At 44.7% G+C, this 20,025-nt stretch overlaps 1 protein-coding gene and 1 long non-coding RNA gene across 3 annotated transcripts in view; both read left to right on the top strand.

The window, feature by feature from the left end:
• The first annotated feature begins 580 nt into the window (after window positions 1-580).
• On the top strand, window positions 581-18,209 carry LOC121663702. Of its 2 annotated transcripts, XR_006015727.1 has the most exons (3): window positions 581-1,136; window positions 6,768-6,931; window positions 7,648-18,209. It is a non-coding gene; the product is annotated as an uncharacterized LOC121663702 (long non-coding RNA). The 2 variants fall into 2 exon arrangements; XR_006015726.1 differs by having other exon boundaries at window positions 6,768-18,209.
• Window positions 18,210-19,682: 1,473 nt separating this feature from the next.
• Window positions 19,683-20,025, top strand: part of NUFIP2 (nuclear FMR1 interacting protein 2) — a 23,284-nt gene continuing 22,941 nt past the window's right edge. The window contains exon 1 of the mRNA XM_042026591.1: window positions 19,683-19,741. Within this exon, the coding sequence (XP_041882525.1) occupies window positions 19,683-19,741 (59 nt within the window). The remainder of the gene's footprint in view (window positions 19,742-20,025) is intronic.

The raw sequence follows: 20,025 nt of genomic DNA, 5'->3' as shown, positions 1-20,025 counted from the left end.
CGGTGGAGGGGCAGTTGTGGCGCGGGCGGGGCTGCGTGGGGAGGGGTCGTGGGTGTGAGGGGTGCTCTGAGGAGGGAGTGCTGGTGTGAGGGGCTCTGTGGGGAGAGGTCGTTGGTCCGGGGGGGGCTTTTGTGAGGAGGGGGCGGCCGGCTGTGAGGGGGAACCCCTGGTGTGAGGGGCTCTTGGGGAGGGCTCATTGGTGTGAGGAAAGAGTGACCATCTGTAAAGGGTTGTGTGGGGAGGGGTTTTGGTGTGAGAGGCAGGTTGAGGGGACAGGTGAGGGGTAACTAGGGTGAGGGGTTGGTGAGGGATAGGAGAATAGGAGAGAGGTGGCACGTGGGGGTGCTGAGGGGAGTTTGGGAAGGAAGGTTTGTGGAAGCCTTGTGTGGGGACACTGAGGGAGGAGAGGGGCCTGAGAGAGAAGATGGTGGGAGGCTGCTGAGGCTATTTGAGCTCAGCCAGGGTTGTGGGGGGCAGCACTCCTGAGGGGGAATGAGAAAACTTGAGTAGAGGTGTGGGGGAGCAGAGAGACGGGGCTAAGTAATGGGGTACGCATGGGGCCTGGACATGGATAGGGAGATGAGGTGTAGGGGAGAGGCCTGGCACGGGTGGGAAATTTTGGGGGGCAGTGTGGCAGAGGACAGTGGGTTCGGGGCAGGCTGGCTGGGGTGAGGATATGGAGCCAAGTGGAGCTGCCTCTCTGGCCAGGAGCAGCTGAGCTGCAGGTGGTGGCAATCCCAGGAGGTGGTAGGTGACTGCTCTAGTGCAAATGCCCTCACCAAATGGGTGCATTTCAGCCTGCCCTTGGCCAAGCTGTATCTGGGTTGCGGCCAGAAGAGGAAAAAAAAAAATCTGATGGACTGAGCACGTGGTCTCCTAAACTGTACTCTTGGCTTTCAGTGGTGGGTGTTGAACTTGGTAGGTTATTGAGCCTTTGTGTGCTTTGGTATCTCCATCTACAAAGCAGAGATAACAGTTGGCTTCATGCAGGGATTAATTATCGCATCTTGTAGTCACGTATTTGTTTATTTGTTTTTACTATAGATTACAGCTGGAGGAATTCTAAACAGTCCACTTCTCCTTGTCATGGTGTTTGAGCGCATTGTCCTCCTGTCTGAACAGAGGAAATCACTGAGGTCAGTCTCCCTTGTGTTTATAGTTGCTTTCCCTTTCAGAAGTATGGGGGCAAGGAATCATCAAAATAACAATTTGTACTGACATCCTGGTAATAAATGAATAGAAGCAGTTACATAAGACACAGTTTGTCAAAGATGTGTTTGTAGGGATGGCTTCCGCTTTGGACTTCAGAATTACGTTGAAGGGACAGCGTGCTTTGTTATAAAGTACCCTGCAAATATTCAATTTTGAGATGTCCCCAGCATGAAATAATACAATTCTGTAAATCCAGTATTAGTGCTACTGCTGAAATAAAACAGGCGAAACAAACTTCCTTCCTATTTTCCACATAATCTGAGATACTTTGTATCATAAGAAAGCTTTGTATCCAGCAGGTGTTGAGGTGATGCTGGATATGATTTAGGTAAATTTTGCATTTACCTTTAGACAAGCAGAGCTACTGGGGACTGTTTAACCTGGGATGGGGGGGACACCTGAGAAAAGTTGTTGGCCATAACAATTGTGGACCACATCTAGAGTTTTGTGAAATTGTCACAAAGTGGTTCGATACTTTGCCTTTTCAAATCCCAATAGGAAAAATGAGACAAATGTGGATCACTTCAAACATATGTTGTTGTGGGTATTGGGAGAGGCAAACTAAAGGTTTATCTGATTATCTCAACCTTGAAGTTGGCAGCTATGACAGGAATGGTTTCATTCATCTGCCGAAGATATTTGTAGTGTATCATTTGACAAGTTAAAAGGCATTTTTGTAATGACACAAAAATAAAACCATCCGCTTTCTGAAACTACAGTTTTTGTCTTCTGAAATAATATGGGAGACATGCTTCTGGGGAAATTAAGGGCGTGCTCGAAAGGTAAACATTTGTATTTTCAAATGTTAGAAGAATGGTGTTTAATGTGAATCTGCTCAGCGTGGCCTATTGATATTAATTTGGTTTCATACTTGTTTTGTCGAATTGTGTATCATTTGCTTTTGGAGATGGGAGAACAAAATGGAGCAGTAAGAGAGAGTGATCCGCCCACGGGGTCAAAAGGTAGAGTTGAGAATCAGGTTCTTCTGAATCTTGATCTTGTACTTCTTCCTGCAGACAAATTGCCTGTAAAGCTCATGAATTATGAGAGTTAGCGAGGTCCATGGAGCTCACCCAGCAAATGCCAGTGGAGAGTCTGGGCCTCAGCTCTTTGTGTTATACACATGCAAGATAATGAGAGCTCTAGGTAAAAATCCTTAGAGTCTCTAACAGTGGCTGCAGAGAAATGTGAATAATGCTTTACCATTAACTACCAAGTATTTTACTTGAAATGCTAGATCTGCATTTGATATGTATTCAGTGACTGCTTCAAAAATATACAGTATAGTCTGTGAACAGACTGTTTAGAAAAAGTCCACTGAAATTCTGAAGGAACAGCCAGTATGAAAATTATGTTTATTGTTGCCAGCTGAACTAAACAGCACATTTAGCTTTCCTAGTTCATCGCATTAGGCATGTTCTTGCTGCCTTCTCAAAAACCATAGACGGCATCTAGAAAGTTAGTTCAGCTTCATTTGCTAATTTCCTGATGCAAATTTAGTCCATTTAAAGAAGAACTAAACAGGTTTATGTACATCTGCATCTGGGATTTGCACCAGTCTATCTGTCAGATAGCTATACCCATAGTTAATTCCGTCTGAAGGAGGTGCCAGAACATCAATAAATAAATATTACAAATTGCCTAGCGGTTCAGCTGACAGGCAGAACTGGTTTCAACACATTGCTCCCAATGTGCTGCTGCGGAGTTGGTCCTGGAGTAGACCCATATGACATTCCAGCATGGACAGGACCTTTAAGAGCACGCACCAGCAGTCCATGATATTGTAGGAGAGGAAGTAGAGAACAATACTATGTCCAACGGAAACTGTGGCAAGAATTTATTCAAGGCACATTGTAATTACTCAAGCTGGGAGTTTGGCCAGGACATGGGGGTTAACACCCCTACTCCTTTAGAGGTGTCATAGTTTATTTTTTTTAATGACTTTAAGTGACGAGAGGCTTGGCTTTCTGTCTCAGCAGAATGACACCAGTTCAAGCAGCGTAAACTTCTTAACGGCAACATGAAGGTGCTGGTTCTGAACTAACTCGGAGCAGTGACGGGGCCTAGTACAGTAATCATTGCTTTATAAACACTTGGAGTAGATAAGAAAGATAAGAGTGTGATTAGGGCACAGTTTCAGCTGCTGTAATTACAGCCGTGCCTTCCTCAGCCTTCAGTCCACATGCTGCTTGAATCTGGCCATTTTTAAGAAAAAAGTTGTAAATTTTAGGAGAAACCATAGAACTTGAAGCAGAGAAATTTGGTTATTAATTATATAGTAGTTGTCGACAGCAGTTATCAGTGTTTTTTCTTAGGAAATTTGTCATCGTACAAGCAGGGTATAATTTAGCCAAGTTAATTCTTTCATGCCATTGAGATTTTTTAGAAAGTGTTCTTTGTATGTATGATGTACCAATTTAGAAACTAACTTTCTGCTTGCAGAGAAGATAAGCACTTGTGTGTTTTAGTGAGTGACCAGTTGTGCAATGCACAAGTGAGGAGTTGTTTTGATTTTACTAGCACACGAAACCTGCCATCATTCCTATAGTGCAGTTTGGGCCATTATTATGGGTTATGAGGTTATACAGGAAAAACATGTTCTAGAGAGAGGCTGGTCAAAATAAACGAGGTAGAGTCTTCCAGATTACAACAATCTGGTTTTGTATCAGTGATGTAAATGCTTGGGTACATCCACTGGGATGAAAATGCCGTGTCAGACAGTGTCCCTCTGACAGTTCATGTTGTAAGGACAAAAACGAAGCAATATTGACATTATTACGTAACTGCTTTTGTATTCTATGACAACAGTAATAATACTTTGCTCTTCTCTTACCTTTTATTAGATGCTCCTTGCTGTGCACTTATGATTGTCCCATGAGTTGAGTGGTTTTAGCTATTAAGAAATGGTGAAATGGTGGCACAAGAAGAAGTACTTGTCGGGGTCATATGGGAAATCAGTGTCAGAATCTCAGCCTTCTGACTGTCCCACTCTGCCCTCTGGGAAACCAGACAAAAGTGGAAAAGTGGCTTGCAGTGTGACTCAACTGCTTTTCCTTCCTCCGCCACTGCCATGCTGGGCAATTACAAATAAATGCCAGTAGGTCATTTCCACCTGAGTCAAACAGGTTTCCAAGGGACTCTAGGTAGTATGTCTTCTGCTAGTGAAGGCTCTTCAATGGGTCTTGGCAGTAATTTTGCTTTGAAATCTTTTCAGAATTTCAGAACTAACTGGTTTTTTAGGCCATGACAGCTGAGTATAAGGAGAGTCTGTTCAGGTATCTCAGATTTTTTCCCAACAGCAGTGCTGAAGGGGGTTTTACTCTGGCATTGGCTCAGAATACCTGCAATGGGTACAAGGATCAGTATTATGGAGGCCTTGGTCTTGAAGAGTGACTGATGGAAAGAAGCAGCGCAGGAAAGGCCTTGGCTCTGCTCCTTGGATGGATGGGTAAGAAGAGGCCTTTGGCAGAGAAGGGAGAAAGGTGACTAATAATGTGAAACTGGGAGGAAACTCATTTAAGTTATGCAATCTGCTGGCTTGCTTTCTCTGAGGGAAGACACCTTTTGTTAGTTGTTCCACTGGCACTTGCTGCTCATGCTGTCTTCTGAATAGAAATCTAAACCAATTATTTCTCTGCTTCACTTAGGAAGCTTAATTTAGCTTCGCGGCAATGAAAATACAACAGCATTTAATTTCTTTGTTCTCTGTCTGCAGGATTTCTTTTAGATTTAGTTTGTCTCTTCCCTTTATTATTGGTTCTTTTTCCTGGCTGTCCAGTAGTTTAACCAAGATGAAGAAACTTTTTTTCTGCTGTCATGCATTCATTCCCCATATCTCACTTGTTCCATGGTTTTCTGTGTCCTTTTTGCCACATTTCCAAAGCTTCCATGGAGAATTTTGCTGTGGCGGTTCAAGAAGTTGCTGTTGTCTGATCTAATCCTTCTCCACAGGTTTTCCCTTATAGCTGAGTCAGCAGAAGACAGTTTGTTCTGTGCCTGACCCTGCTGGGTTAGGGCTGGCTGTCTTAGCTCAGACCCGAGCCTGACAGTGCTGTGATTACCCGGGGCTTTGTCCTAGACTGGCTGGTGTAGGGATGTGTATTTATACCAGGTGACCGTGGTACAGGGAAGTAGCCTCTGGAAGAGCAGTTTGCTGGAGATGATGACTGGAACTGCTGGAGCAAGAGTTGATGGAACTCTTCTGAGAACTAGATTCCATTTTAGCATGGTGGCTTTTCCAGTGATCTGCAGTGAACAGCTCTGCTGTTGACCCCATCTGGATCTTGATCTCCTGTTTTATAGAGTTTACGGGTAAAACAACATTTTACGTTGCTGTAAATGTGCTTCCAGGCACTGATTCTTATAATCCGTAAAATAGTTGTGAAATTGTGGCCTTGCTCTTCAGCAGTTCTGCAGTCACCTATCTCTGAGACATTATATTTCACCTTTGAATAAGATTCTAGACCAGAAAAAGAGATAGACTGCATACAGATTAACAAATGTGTTGCTAGTATCTCTGGCTACTGCAGCATGACTCACCCATCAGTGCTTGTCAGACTCTGGCGTGACCTCATTGAAAGCTTCAACATCTCATATGTGAAGGCAGGTTGTAATCCAGTGTGGGAATCCTAAATAGGTGGGGAATGAAGTTCTGAGATTGTGATAATGCATACATCATAAACATCTCCCTGGAAATCAATTATGCCCTCACCAGGAATAATCTTACTGATTTCTGAAGATCTCTTGATGCTAAGCCTGCCTTTCCCTGCTTTTATTAGAAAAACCCACCTGTAGCTATTCAAGACAGCAACAGAAATCAGTGCTGGTGGGAAAATTTAAGAGTGGATGGGACATGTCAGGGAGGAGATGCTCTGTTATTTGCAAGGACAAGAAAGATCTGATGGTTCCTTTTTATTTATCACAGCTTCTACAGGCTTTTGTTCTTTATTTTTTTTCCCCTATGTCAGTAATGGGGCTTTTGGTATGCTGGTTGAGGGAGACAGGTGAGCAAACAGCAACAGGGACTATAGATGAGTGAATTAGCTTGTTGTACCTTATATGTGTGGCTTAGGTATGTAGTGTGATGGTGAGACAAAAAGTAGGAGGCAACAGGAGTTTAGGAATTGTATGGTTCTCTTCAACTGGTGCTGAGTAAACATGAAGCTTGTGCTCAGAGCCTCTACCTCCTTCCCATGGGCTGTCACACACTAACAAATGGAGCAATGCTGCTCACTCTAAACTGAGATAGCTGCTGGCAGTTTAACTGCAGAACCCACATCTAGAGACAGCCAAGCAGAAGCTCTCATCCTCTCACCTGCTAGTGAGGGAACTCTCAGTCTCTGAAAGCACAAGACTGGCATTGTCCCACAGGTATCTGCTGCTACTTGAACTGAAAGTGAAATCCCTGGCTCTTGGTCTGGTTGCTGTCTTTAGGACATGTGAATGTCTGTTCCTGTTTTGCTCTAGGTAATTTCTGTATGTGGCAAAGTTGTCTGTGCCAGCCTGGCAGCTTTGTCCATAAGCAGTAACAGTTACTGTCTCTTGGTTTCTCAAAGCTGCAGCTTCTCACTGGTTCCACAGACCTGCTTTGTCACAGAGTGTCAGTAACTTTGCAGGAGTTATTGCATCGTCTGCTGTGCTTGGGATCCACTCTGGCACATGTCTGAATGTAGGCATGTCCATCCTGCAGATCTGCTTTTCCTATCCAGACTCTTAACTGGTGAGTTTGTTCTCTTATCCTTTACCTTAGGTAGATGGTAGTATGACTTTGCATTTCTTAATAATTTTTTATCTTGAGTCTGGGAACATGGATCAGTATTGTTTTAGGGTGGGGGAAGAGGGCAAAAATCCTGTTCTGAGTAGATATATTTTACATTCTGGTCCTTCTTTAAGGAAGGTGTAACAGGTCACAGAATCAAGGTATGCATGTCATTTGTAAGGACAAAAGAGACAACCTTAGGCCTTTTTATCCATGATTCCTTACCACAGAGCTCAGACAGGTACTATCTGCTTAGCTGTTTTATGAATCCATGATAAAAGAAGTTGATGGCTCTGCCCAGTTTCTAGTACTGAGCACTGTGCACGTGCACACAACATACATCTAGTTCTAAAAGATGATGTCTGTGATGTTCTTTGTGCAGAGACCAAGGCCTGGATGATGTTTTGAGACTAGGCATACCTTTGCTGGATGATCTGATGGATGCACATGGGTGTAAGAGATGGAAGCCCCATAGAAGTGTTGTCCATGCTGCATTCAGCTGTAGGGGTGTTGGCTTAAACGATTGATCCGGTATTTGAAGTCCTATTGCTTGATGTACATCTTGATTTTTAGCATCTTGGCAGACCTTCCTTTCACTCAGTAAAGCATACCTCGGGTTCTAGTAGAATTCTGCTCTTACATCGAGCTCAAACCTCATTGCTGCTCCCTGCCTTCAGCTGGAAACGGACAGGCACCATTTGTGACTGAATATCCTGAGTCACCGATTCCCAGCTGGCATGTGCGCTGCAGTTCCATCTCTTCCTTTCCGACTGCACTCCCTAGAGGAGATTGGGAACAACTGCAGTCGTCAGCTCCAGCGCGGTGTGTACGCTTGCCGGGATTCACACAATTGGTGGACAACCCCTGTCTACGTCTATGGGGTGAGCTGCCTGTGATTTGCTACTGTATTCCTGGTGTTTCCACACCGGAAAATAGAACAGGTGTAGGAATGTTTGAAAAAAAAAAAAAATCAGTTTCTTGATATTTACTAGAAAAATATCTGCATTGTGGAGATGGTGATAGGATATCTTCATTAAATAATCAGTGGAGACAAGAGATGATGCCAGTAATGCTCTCACAATAAGATTGTGTGGTAATGGATGAAAACTAAGAATCTAGAGAAATGATTAAGGTGAAGTAGTTACTTCCTACACTGGCAAAGTTCTGCTACCAGGAGCATGGGTCCACCATTCAGGAACTGCCAGATTATCTGTTCTGTTAGACTCTTGTGCTGTTTTTGTTATCCTGCTTGTGCAGTGTCCCAAAGAAAGGCTACTTAAGCTCAGCAGGGAAATAATGCAACATGTTGCTATGTTATTTCATCTGATCAAAACGTTTTCACTATGTAATGCTTGCTGCTAGTCTTGTGCATAGCTCTGGGGGAAGCTGATACACAAAACACTTCATTGAGCTTTTTGATCCAACAGGTCTTGACATTTTGCTGCTGGACATGTCTCGGTGTCTGATCTGAACTGCAACAATTCCATTCTGTCCTGCTAAAATAACAGCATATTAAACAATACTATTCTGTCCATGCCATTTCCACCTATTGACTAAAAAGTTAAATTCTTATTAAGCTAGTTTTAATTTACATGTCATAAGATATTAGTTAATGGTTAGCTGATTTTCCTGGCATGAAGATTGCAAAGTATATAACACAGATTAATGCTTGTCTGGGACCAAATGAGTTAAACCATCTCCTTCTGCTGAAATGCCCAGTGAAATACAATGCATATCAAAGCTGTTTGCAACAGGTCACCAGTGTTTGCCTGGGACACTTCATCCTGTTAGCAGGCACTGATCCGGCTACGGAGGAGATATGCGGGTTGTGCTGACTCATGAAAGCAGGTGCAAGTTGCATCAGTGAAGTAAGGAGTGGCTCACCTTAGAAGCAGGATGTAGGTTTTAGTGTAAGAACTGCTAACAGACCAGCTTTAGAAGAAAGTTGGGGGAAAAAATACATGAGAGAGACTTTGAAATCTGACTTGATGAAATTCTGATTCTTCTTGCTGCATCACGGGCTTGTTCCAAATGGGATAGGTGCGGAATTATTAACACCGCTGAAGTGTCTTGGGAAAACATGCACCATAGCTGCAGGCAGCAGTAGTCGTAAGGCAAGTTTTCTGGGGTGGGTTGGATGACAGCTGTTCAAAAACTTTCATACAGTTCCTTCTTTAATAGATCTGACTCATCTGTCCTAAACAGCAGTTTCAGTATTTTTTTTTCTCATTTACCTCATATCTCATATCCTTCAAGATTCCTTTTGTATCTCTGGGCTTAATTCTATTAAATCCAGTTCCTTTGACTTCTACTTTCCTTGTGCTTTTCACCTGCTACAGAGCCCCAGCAACCTTGGCAGCCAACCCTTGGGGACTCCAGAGAAAACAACTGTCTAGACCAGGCACCTTCTGCCTGATGCCCTGGACATACCCCAGAGCTCCCAGGCATTACTCTGTATTCAGGACAACATGTTGCTATGCAAATGATTCCTTTCTGTTCTTCCTTTTACCTCCACAGAGTTACATGCACCCGACTTCTCAGCAGGCACTAGCCTAATGTTTATTGATCTTTTACAGAGGTCTGATGCAAAGGAAGATTGATAAAATCTTGTCCGGTGTTTTTGTGAACTCATAATTGCACCTGCCTCCTCCTAGGGAATGAGGCAAATGGGAGTGAGGGAGCCCACAGAATAAATAGTACCTTCTGCAGACCTGGAGATAGTGCAAGCTGGAGGCCATCACTGCAAAGACTTTCAGAGCCCCTGGTATCCAGCAGAATTCAGGAAGGTGTGTTACTCTCTCCTAAAAGGAAGGGAAATCAAATCTTGGTCTAAAGAGTCCTATGGCATGGGAAGGGCAGAGAAGCCTTAATGCAAAGTCACAAGCTGTGCCCGTTCCCAGTTAAAGCCCCTGTTGCCCTAGGCAATCATTGAGCCTGTCAGCATCCTGCAGCTTTCATACAGAGATGTGACCAAAATAGCTCCACAACTTTACAACGTGGCTAAAAATGGCTTGCAGGTCAGCTTTTTTCTCAAAGGTAGTGGTGACATCGGTGGAGAGCACTCTTGCTCCTGTTCCGTGCAGGTAGAACTGGGTAAACAAAGCAGGGACAGCAGCAGTTTAGCTGAACAGCCTTGAAGAAAGAGAGGTAGTGAGGGATGGGAGAGGACTGAGGAGAGATGGGCTGAAGTGTCAAAGGCGTGGGTGGACCTGCTGCCACTCGCCAAGTTAGCGTGCTTATACCCAGACAACTTCTCCCTGGGGTTTTGTTTCCATGATGTTTGAGAGTTATCAGTGTGTTCCTGTTTGCTTGTGGCCCATGTCAGGATGTGTCACTGGATGGGCTGGCCAGCCAATGCAGCGTTTCTTGCTCCTCATTTCCAGACAGTGAACACAGCCCATGACATCACCTCTGGCCAGCGGCGGATCAGAGGCTAGGCCATGGCAATGTCAAGTGTGTTTTGCTGTAGCCATTCAACCAGAGAGCTGCTCTTTTACAGTGCAATTTGCATGTGGAGAAATCTGGATGGCCCTTAGTTCTAGGGGGATTTCAGTATTTGTTCTTGGGCCAAAACTAGGCTGTTTTTATGAGGTTGAACCGTCTGTTTTTGTAGAGCATTACATTTTACCAAAGGAGCAAAGCTGCACACCATGATCCTCAGAGTTTTAGTCTCTGTTGTGTATACTAAGTCTGGCTATGGATATGAGTCTCAGCCAAGTCTGGAAGTTAAGTGCCTGATTTGGAACGTTATGGGAATCTAATGTAGGTTATGTGAGGTTTGCCATGCCTGCAGCTCCTGTGCTGCTGAGGTAAGTGTACTGCAGCAGGCTGTGCTAGCGAGAATTTCCTTTGTGCTGCAGGTTTCATGCCTAGTGCTTTTATAGTGCTGGAAGAGAGGAAGGAGACTACAGAAATGTGAAAAATCGAGGCCAGGTCATTACTGTCAGACGAGGACAGAGTTCTGTAGCCAGTCAGATGTGACAGAATGCACTTGCTGATGCTGCTACCAGGAAGCTTGAGAGAAATGTGACTGAATGATAGCAGTGCGCATGTGCCTTTGGAGGAAGGAGGCTATGTGTGAGCTCTTGCAATGCTTTTCTCTGCCCAGCAACATCGTTGCTTCTTTTCCTGGTGTTCTGCTTAAGCAGCTGTTCTGCATTTATGATCCAATCTATTCTTCATACAGGGCCATCTTCACACTGAGCCACCTTCGCTGTCACTATCAGAAGGACTGATAGGACCTCAGGTTTGCTTTGAGTAAGCACTATAAATAGGGCAAAAGCACTATAGTTACTGTTCTCTTAAACTAGTGGGAGTCTTGTAGGACCAGCCCCTGTCCCCACCTATTTAAAATGGCTCCTGTTGCCTCACAAGAGGGAGACTTCAGCCAAATGCATCTCCATATTGACAAGTATAGAGAGAAATATGCGCATGATCAGCTTGCTAAGAATTTCATTTGATGTGCAGCTGGAAGTCAGCTGCCAATAGAAAAGGGAACTCTGCATCCCTACTTGTGTGCTTCTAGTGCATTTAGAAGCTATATGCCATGTTAATTACAGACTGCAGTTAGAACAGGTTATAGGTAAAATCAACTCAGTACCATCACCATGACCATTTAATACAGTAATTTCTGAGCACTGCAATTTCTCACCACAGCCTGCTCCTTCCCTTCAGTGAGAGCTGTTCCCTGGTCTGCCCTGCCCAGCTTGTAAATGTAGCTCATCAGTCTCTGCTTCTTTGCAAATGAGCTGTGTAGGTAATGGGAGGAGGAGTAGGAGGCAGCAGCACTGCAACCTTGCCCATCCCCAGCCGGTCATAAAGGCTCCATGCTCCTTAGGCTTTCTGAAGTTATTTGCCACGTGAATCGTGTGGGTATAAAACTTTGTTGTTTCCTTAAATGCTCTGCCTTTTGCAACAGGTCATTCCCCAGTGGGGAAAATACGCTGTTGATGTGGTAGGCACTCAGCTTGTCTTTTGGATAAGATCCAGAGCCGATTAGTTTGGGCACAGCAGTGTGCTAACACAGGCAGAATGCACCCAGACTGGCTCCTGTCGAGATAGCCCCGATCTCCCCATTCTCCCCACCTCTGTCCGCAGCCCCCGGCTCAGCGTGAGCACCGGTCCCTGTCCTGTCCCTGCCTGCGCTGGCACGCCCGCAGGGAAACAGAATTTGCACCCCGTGCTGCTTGCCCATGTCTTGATCAGTACCAACCCTCCCAAAGCAAATAGTGATTTGCCTGTCTGCACTGACTCAGCTGTGCTGAAGGCAGGAATCAGTAATAAATCCGGTTCAGTTAAGTCCATAGGTAAGGAACAGCCTTCTGTAGCAGATACTGAGGCATTTTAAAGGAACTTGACTCTGTCCCAGGAAATGCACTGAAGTGAGCAATGCTGCATTGGGCAAAAAAGCCTACCCAGGAGCCATTAATCTCTCAACAACTGTAGCCCTGCGGTTGTGAGCACTGAGGGTTGTCTTCCCCTGCCTGCAGTTACTAGCTAACAACTGGGAATTCAAAGGAATCTGGGCTATCTTTAGGAAGCAAGTACCTACTCTTTGCCTCCTCTCAGGAAGCAAGGTCCTTCATTACAGCCTGTCATGGCAAGGGGCTTGCAGATAAGGAGGAAGGGCAGGAAACCTGCTGGGCTTTGCTTCTTTAGCAACTCTAAATATTTTCCATAGTCTTAGCACTGTGAGTCAGCATTTCTAGAGCCTTGACTTGTTTACAGCAGCAATCAGTGAGATGGTACAAGGTAGGTGGGGTGTGGAGGTATGTTTGTGTCTAAAATGAGAAACCCTTTGCCCAGGCACAAGTGGGGAAGTTACCAACTGTATTTTCCATTTTTGACTAATGGGAATCAAAGGACTGGGTACCCTAAACAGTAACTGCAGTGGAGCTATTTCCAGGGTAAGGAGTTTCCTAGTGTGAGTAAGGGAATTGGAACTTTACAAAGCTGTAAATACTGTGTTGTCATAGTTCACTTGATATAAAAAAAATAAGACTGCAAATATTTATCAGTATAGTGGGATAAAGGTAGCACTTCCCATCTGAAGTGGTATGGATTCATTCTGCAACCAGATGGCTGTGGGGCAGAAAGACCCCCAAAAGTGTACAGGTAACAAATCAATCACTGAAGTTTCCATTCAGAGCTGGTACCTGCCCTGGAATAAGGAACGTCAGCCATGGGATATCTTCTGTCACCTCATGCAAGCTTTTTCCCTATGCCTGACCGGTCAGCCTGGCTGTATCTCGTGGTAAAGGGAGGTAACATCAAAACCAAGATATTTTAGACCTGCAACCTCAGTTCTGCAAAGGTATTTATTTTGAAAATTCTAGTTTCCATAGTGATGTAGTGCTGTTCTCTCTCATCTCTCTCCCATTGCCCCAATCTTAGCAGCCATTAGATAAATTACCAGTGAGGCAAACCTTAGTGTTTTTTAATCTTAAGTGATTTTATATGTGTTGGTTCCTTAGTGAATCAGAGGCATTTAGTCAAGGATTGACTCATATCCTTTCCTGGGGCTGACATGAGGTCTATTGCAGTGAAAAGATGATAATGAAGAGTGAATATTATTAATTGGACTTGATGAATGAATTCATAGGCTACTATAGAGTAGGGGGTCTTAGTGGGGGTCTAGAATTCTGGTTCAGTTATGTCTTTAGATTTTACTTGTGTTCCACCACAGCTTCATTAGGACACCATATTTATGTTTCATACATGTAGTAAATAAATCCTTTTGTAAGGGTTGCTGTGTACTGCTGTTCTGCTGCTTTTTTCCACCCCAGAGGTGACTTTTGGACACAGTTCTCCTTCCAGTTGTTAACAGAGCCAGTGCTCGTGGCTCATTCCTTCATTCTTCTTTTCAATATCTACAAAAAAGAAACAGTTAAGAAAATAAGGCAAGATCTTTTTTATTGGTGTGTTTTGTTTGGTTGGTTGTTGTTTTGTTTTGTTTCCTGGTGCATCTAGCCTTTCCTGATTGAGGAACTACTAGTTTTGCCAGAATAGTTATGCAGGTTGGAATGTAAAAATCCCAGACTTAACCCTGCAGCAATGATGGCATGCAAAAAGCAAAGATGTGGAGATGATTTATTCTGATGGTGTAGTTTGCCTTTTAAGGACATGATTTAGTGAGTTCTTTTGCCTATATGAACTGTATCTCCACCTGGGGAACCATGCCAGAATAGCTGTTCCACAAACCCTTTGTTGCGAACAACAGCCTTTGTCCTGGAATTCAGTCCTCATGAGTAGGTAAGCAGTGGAGTACAGAAACTGTGTGGGAGAACGAGAGTGGCACCGTGGACCAGATTCCAAGATAAGGAAGTAGGGCTAAATACAGGCGAGGGTTAGCCTTTGACTCCTGCAGCGTCCTCACTTAGTAACAAAAATACCTGAATTGTATAAAATGGAGCACAGATCCAGGCAGTTGAGGATGCAGGAACTCCTCTGTGGAATCTGGATGTTAACAAGCATCTGCTGCACAGTGCCCATTGCTTGCCCTGCCAGTCAGTCTGTTTTCCTCCCCAACTAGAGCCATCAGCTGTCTCATTTGTATTCAGTCCATGAGTTCTTCAGAGGAGATGGGTTTTTAAAAGTAAGTTCTTCACACTGCTTCTATTTGAGCTCCCCAGGCCCTGGATACCTGGCAGAAATAGCCTCTTAAATCCCAAGAGGCAGAAGCTCATTTGTGCTCCAAAGAATAGTAATCCTTACAAAACCTCTATTTTAGATGTCAAATATTTACTTTTAGCTGAATTATGCCCATTCGTTGACAAAACTAATAATACTTTGCTCTTCACAATGTAGCTTATCAGTGAATCCCATATATATTTTATGCAAAACATTAAAAGGTGGTTGCTTATCTTTTCATTTACCTTTTTTTTTTTTCCTTCATGTTCCTGCATTCCTATGTTTTGAGATAAGGTGAACAAAATTCTCCAGCTGCTATCTCTAAGCTATGCATTCTGCAATACCTTCACTGTGTTCTTTCTGATTCACTCCCTCCAAGGTGAATGGTCCCAGTCTTTTTAAATTTCCTTCAGACAAGGGCTCTTCCCAATCCCTAATCTTGTAGTCAACCGTCATTGCCCTGTGTCACATAATGAAGCAGCAGTCACAGCAATAACTCAAATAATAACCCCTCCAGATCTGGTGTTCTGTGAGTGCTGGGCCTTGTTAGGTTGGAGACCCTGAGTGCAAACACAAGCAGTGGAGTCCCCATGTGCCAAATGCAGACATACCCAACACACATTTAAAAACTAATAATTACAAAAAAAAATATCCCTGTTTCAAAGTAACTGCTTGGTATCCAAATGAAATGAGAATGAAATGTGACTAGCAGCCTTGTGACTGTTGTGTTGTATAACAAGATAAAAAGTGCTTGGGATTTGTGGATTGAGCTTTTTTTCATTTGTCTTCCAGAGGTCAAAGTCTACTGCAAGCAGTGACTGATACAATTTCCTGTGTAAGTCAGGCTGGACTGCCTGTGCCTCAGGTCCTAACAGCAGGGGTGTTTGTGCAAGAACACCTTGGTAGGTGTTTGTGGGGGTTTCTCTGTGCTCCCTGTGACGATCCTAGGAAGCAGGAGGAGATCCAGAATTATCTGAAAGCCAGGATTCTTTGAAATCCCAGAGAAGTAAGGATGAGAGATGTGGCTGAGGCCAATCTGCTAGCCTGCCTCCCATGCTGCTTCTTGTATGTGTCCAAGAAGCTGCCTCCAGTTTATACAATTGCACTCTAGTAAACAATTTTGCATGCAGATATGGGCAGCAGGTGTTACTCATGCTTGTGTGAACACTTCAGTGTCTTTACAACAGGGATGATCCTCAGATTGAGTCCTGTGAAACAATGGATGTACCCACCAGAAGTCCCACTGGTTACAGCCATTCTGTTACAGCTTGCTCAAAACACTTTGAAGGATGGTCACGCCATCCTCCTTTGGGCACTTGAGGGAATTGATTCACAAATATGAGCAAAATAAAATTAGATGGCTTAAGTGGCTGCAACCCCAGCTGTGTCCCCACTGCCCAATTCCCAGAAGGTCATCCCTGCAGCCAGGCTGGCTGTGGAAAGGCAACTCCTGAGCTGCTGTAATGACAGCCCATTCTTCAGGGTGTTAATATTTGTCTGTTTCCTCTGTGAAACAGTTCAGGGAGCTTAACTAGAATAAAAATGTGCACTTTTCCATCTGAAGATCTGTTTTTTAGTTTAATTTCTCAAATGGGCTCTGAGAAGCAGCAGCATTGCTGTGAGGGCAGAGCAGAGAGAGATGACCTTCCCTTTTGGGAGCAGCCGTTACGTCAGTTTTGCTGCCTCACAAAACTATGCCTCATGGTTATTTTTGGTGCTGGACTGCCTTAATTTTCTGGAGAGTGAATGAAGAATTAACATAGTGTGCTTATGGCATTTGGAAACTAAGTTTTTAGAAAAAAAAAATCATAATTCAGCATGTGCTGAGGTGGAAATGCTGAAATTGCTAGGGATGGGAAAGATGAGTGTCCGTTGTATCCATTTCTACAATTCAGCTAGGGGTTAAATCCTTTTTTAATTTTTTGGGGTTTGCTGCTTTTTAAGACCTCTAACCTAATGCCTACTATCCAGCTGCTTCTAGAGAGAGAAGTCTTTAAAGAGACCAGCTTTGTACCTATAAATAATGTACACAGCAGAGTACAAAAATGGAGTCAAGGAGAAGCTCCTCCTTACCTGAACGTAACTGCAGCAGCTCTGTGAGAATAGCTGTGGTCAAGCTGTGAGCAGTGCTCGTACCCTGTCATCCATCTTGACTAAACTGCTTCTGAGAATTAATTCTGAGATTCCAGCACTTGCATATCAACTGGTAAATCACAACTGCCTTGTACTGAAACACATTAGATCCCAGCGGCCAAACGTGGCAAGGTTTTGAACAGTGTGGTTATAATCCTGCTTGGAACTGAAGGTCTGCTGGAGTGCTTTGTTAAGTTGGATGTGTTGGAATATGGAGAATGTCGCAAGTCTGAACCCCTGCTATAAATGAAAACACTGTAGTGAAAAAATGTAAATAAATGCCACACATACTTTGTATAACAGCTCTTCCCAATATCTATAAATATGGTAATTTTTGTGTTTCCCAATTTTGAGTTTTGAACAGGAGACAGACACGTGAAATATTACAAAGCAAGCATTTTATTTTTTTCATGGATTAATGTTATAGTTTCACTTTTAACTTACCTGAAAACAGTTAATGGAAACTAAATGTAGTGTCTTAGAGAGGATTGCCTTTGAAAGGAAATAATTTGTTCTTAAAAAATCACTTCAATAGCTTCTCAGTTTAACTGCATTTTAATATGAACACAAAACTCATCCTGGGTCAGACTCTCCAGGAAAACTTTCTCATGATTCCTGTAGCAGTTGATTCATTCCTTGCTGCCTTAATTTTGCAGCTTTAAATGGCAGGTTCTCTGCAAAGCCATCCACTTCAAAGCTTCATAAAACAGACCTTTGAATAAATTACTGAGTTAGAAATTATACTGGCTGTGCCCAGCTTTCTGCCTGGATGTGGGAATACTTGGCACTCGGTGTGGAATTCCAAGGAAAATTGCCTCTTTGCTAGCTTGCCAAAGTGCAGTAAGAAGGAAAACTGCTGCAGATGAGCAGACGTGGAAATCTCTAGTTTCCCTTTTCCAGAGAACACATCCTGAAGAACTGTTGAATATTAATGCACAGTATAACTGTTGCAACACTGGGCAAACACTGGGATCAACAGAAACTACAGTTTCTGAAGGGGATGTGTTCCAGTGTGGCAGGGGGAGACACCAGGCCACGGCGCCTGCTGGAACTACTCTTAACTTCAAAATGCATCCCTGCGGACGCAATGTGGAATCGGTGGGAAGTGGGGAAGACCCACTGTGGACATGCCATGTTGTGAGGTGGGATGCCCATGCTTCATGTGCCAGGTGTGCTATTGAAGGTGATGAGCCCCAGGCTGTATTATTTTAGATCTTTTTTTATCTCTTTTGCAAGCTTTAGATAATATAATACTGATTGCATGACACTTCTAAGCAGTGACATAGTTGCTTTGTCTTTCACAAAGAGACAGCCCACCTCCCTCTCTATTCAGATTTTTGGTATGTGTATGTGGAGCTGACTTGTCTATAATTGTTTGCTTTCTTCGGAGTCTTTTGAAGTTTAAATCTTCAAGCCAGCTCCCTATATTAAAAATAAATTCTTCCAAGCCACCAATAAAATGTCAGCTGTGATTAAAGCCCGACTCTTCATTTTAAGACTTGTCTCCTAAGCACTGTGAGGTCACTCAATGAGTCAGCGTTTGAAAGGACCAGGACCGTTATTGTTTGGGTAAAGCCCGAAGTTCATCATTGCTTGCTTAAATGGTTTCATCACGTTTTAAATTGCTTTGCATTGTGCTGAAAGAAATCTAAACTGCAGGAATGATTTGGCAGAGAACTTGTGATATTTCAGGCACCTCAAATCTTGAAAAAACCCTCTGTATTAATGTGGAAGTTGGTATTTCTGGTAAGAAAAAGCTTTACCTCCTGTGTAGTAAAGAGGAGGGTGAAGTGGGAAGCTGTGTTTGAGGCATAAACTTTCAACTGTATTCTCTTAAAATAAAGCTTGGGAACTGTAAAATCTCCAGACAAGGGCTCTGTCCTTCATACAGTGCCAAAGTCTGATAGGGCTTTCTAGACACGTGAACTTTATTAATTTTATTTACTTTATTAAAATAGTCAAAAAATAGAACAGAAAATTAAGCTGCAAGGAAAGGCCTTGAGGAGCGAGTCAATACTATTTTGAAGACTATTTGTGGAGCCTGCTTATATTTTTGTGCACATTAATTGTAACGGTCTTTAATTACATGAATACATTTTATTTTGTCACTTTTCCTCCCTGCTTGCTGCAGTGCACACTGTTGGGAGTATTTGGAGGCAATTAATCACACCAGAGCAGCAAATAACTTGGAGCAGGATTCTGCCTCTGTCTCCAGCCTGTGTCAGTCGTGGATCTCCCCGTTCTCTCTGCCCTTTTCCTACATTCCTAATTAACTCCTGCCTCAGTTCCTCACTCCTCCATGCAACCCAAAACCCTTTGTCTCAGTGCTGTCTGGAGAATTGGGCCTTGGTGTTGAGGAGGGATCCAGGAGCAGCAGTTGAATGTCTTGCCCTCCTGCAGTGGAGGCTGGTCGGAGCAGAGGCGGGAGTTCAGGTCATTTAGCTGCCACCATCCCCCCCCGGAACGTGCTCAAGTGGGGATAATCAGAAATTGAAATGGTATGAAATCTGTTGTAAATTCTGACAAGTTTCAAGAGTTCTCCTCCTTACACTCTCGGGCTTCCCTAACAACCTTTGATCTTTTGTTAAGCATCAGTCAGAGCTCCGGTGCTTCTCTCGGAGGTGGCCAGGTGCATTTAGTGAGCCCACCTTTCCCGGACCGGGTGGGTGCTGAGCACGTCCGGTGGCGAGTCCGTGCGGGGAGCGGCGGGTCCGCCCGGGCGGCTGCGGGTGGAGCCCTGGAGCCGCGGGAGCTCCGGCTGCCGCGGGAGCGCTGCAGCTCGGCCCGGCAGCGATTCGGGGCGCTGCTGCTGCTCCGCGCTCTCCGTGGCTGCTGCTGGGAACCCGGCCGCTCACGGTGATCACATTCCTGCCCAGATCCCCTCCGCGTGCTGCTGGCTGGGGCTGTTCCAACCCTCTCCGCCTGCTGCGGGGCGCGGTTCACCCGCTCCATGACGGTAAAACGCGGCTTTGGAGCATCCTGGGCCTCCCTCCTCCCGGTGACCCTGCGGTGAAACCCCCCCCGGGGCCGCACGCCGCTCCCCGCCGGTTATGGAACACCCCAACGGCGAGGGCCGGGGACGGAGGCGGCTCCGCCGTGGACGCTCGTTCCGGCTCTACCGCGCTCGCACGGGGAGGCGGCGAAGCGCGCCCGCCCCGAAACAGCCCCGTCCCTGGCAGCCTCACCTGCCGCTGGCCCGGGGAGGGGGCGGCCGGGCGGGTCCGCGCTGGCCGTGCCGGCTCTCTCCCGGCCGCGGCGCGGCGGGGCGGGGCGGGGCGGGGGGCGGGCGCGGC

The sequence above is a fragment of the Corvus kubaryi genome, unplaced genomic scaffold (genome assembly GCF_017639235.1).
Source record: "Corvus kubaryi isolate FWS band 111438036 unplaced genomic scaffold, C.kubaryi_AGA036_p1.0 37284, whole genome shotgun sequence".
Lineage (NCBI taxonomy): Eukaryota > Metazoa > Chordata > Aves > Passeriformes > Corvidae > Corvus > Corvus kubaryi.
This window is presented reverse-complemented; position numbering and strand designations above follow the sequence as displayed.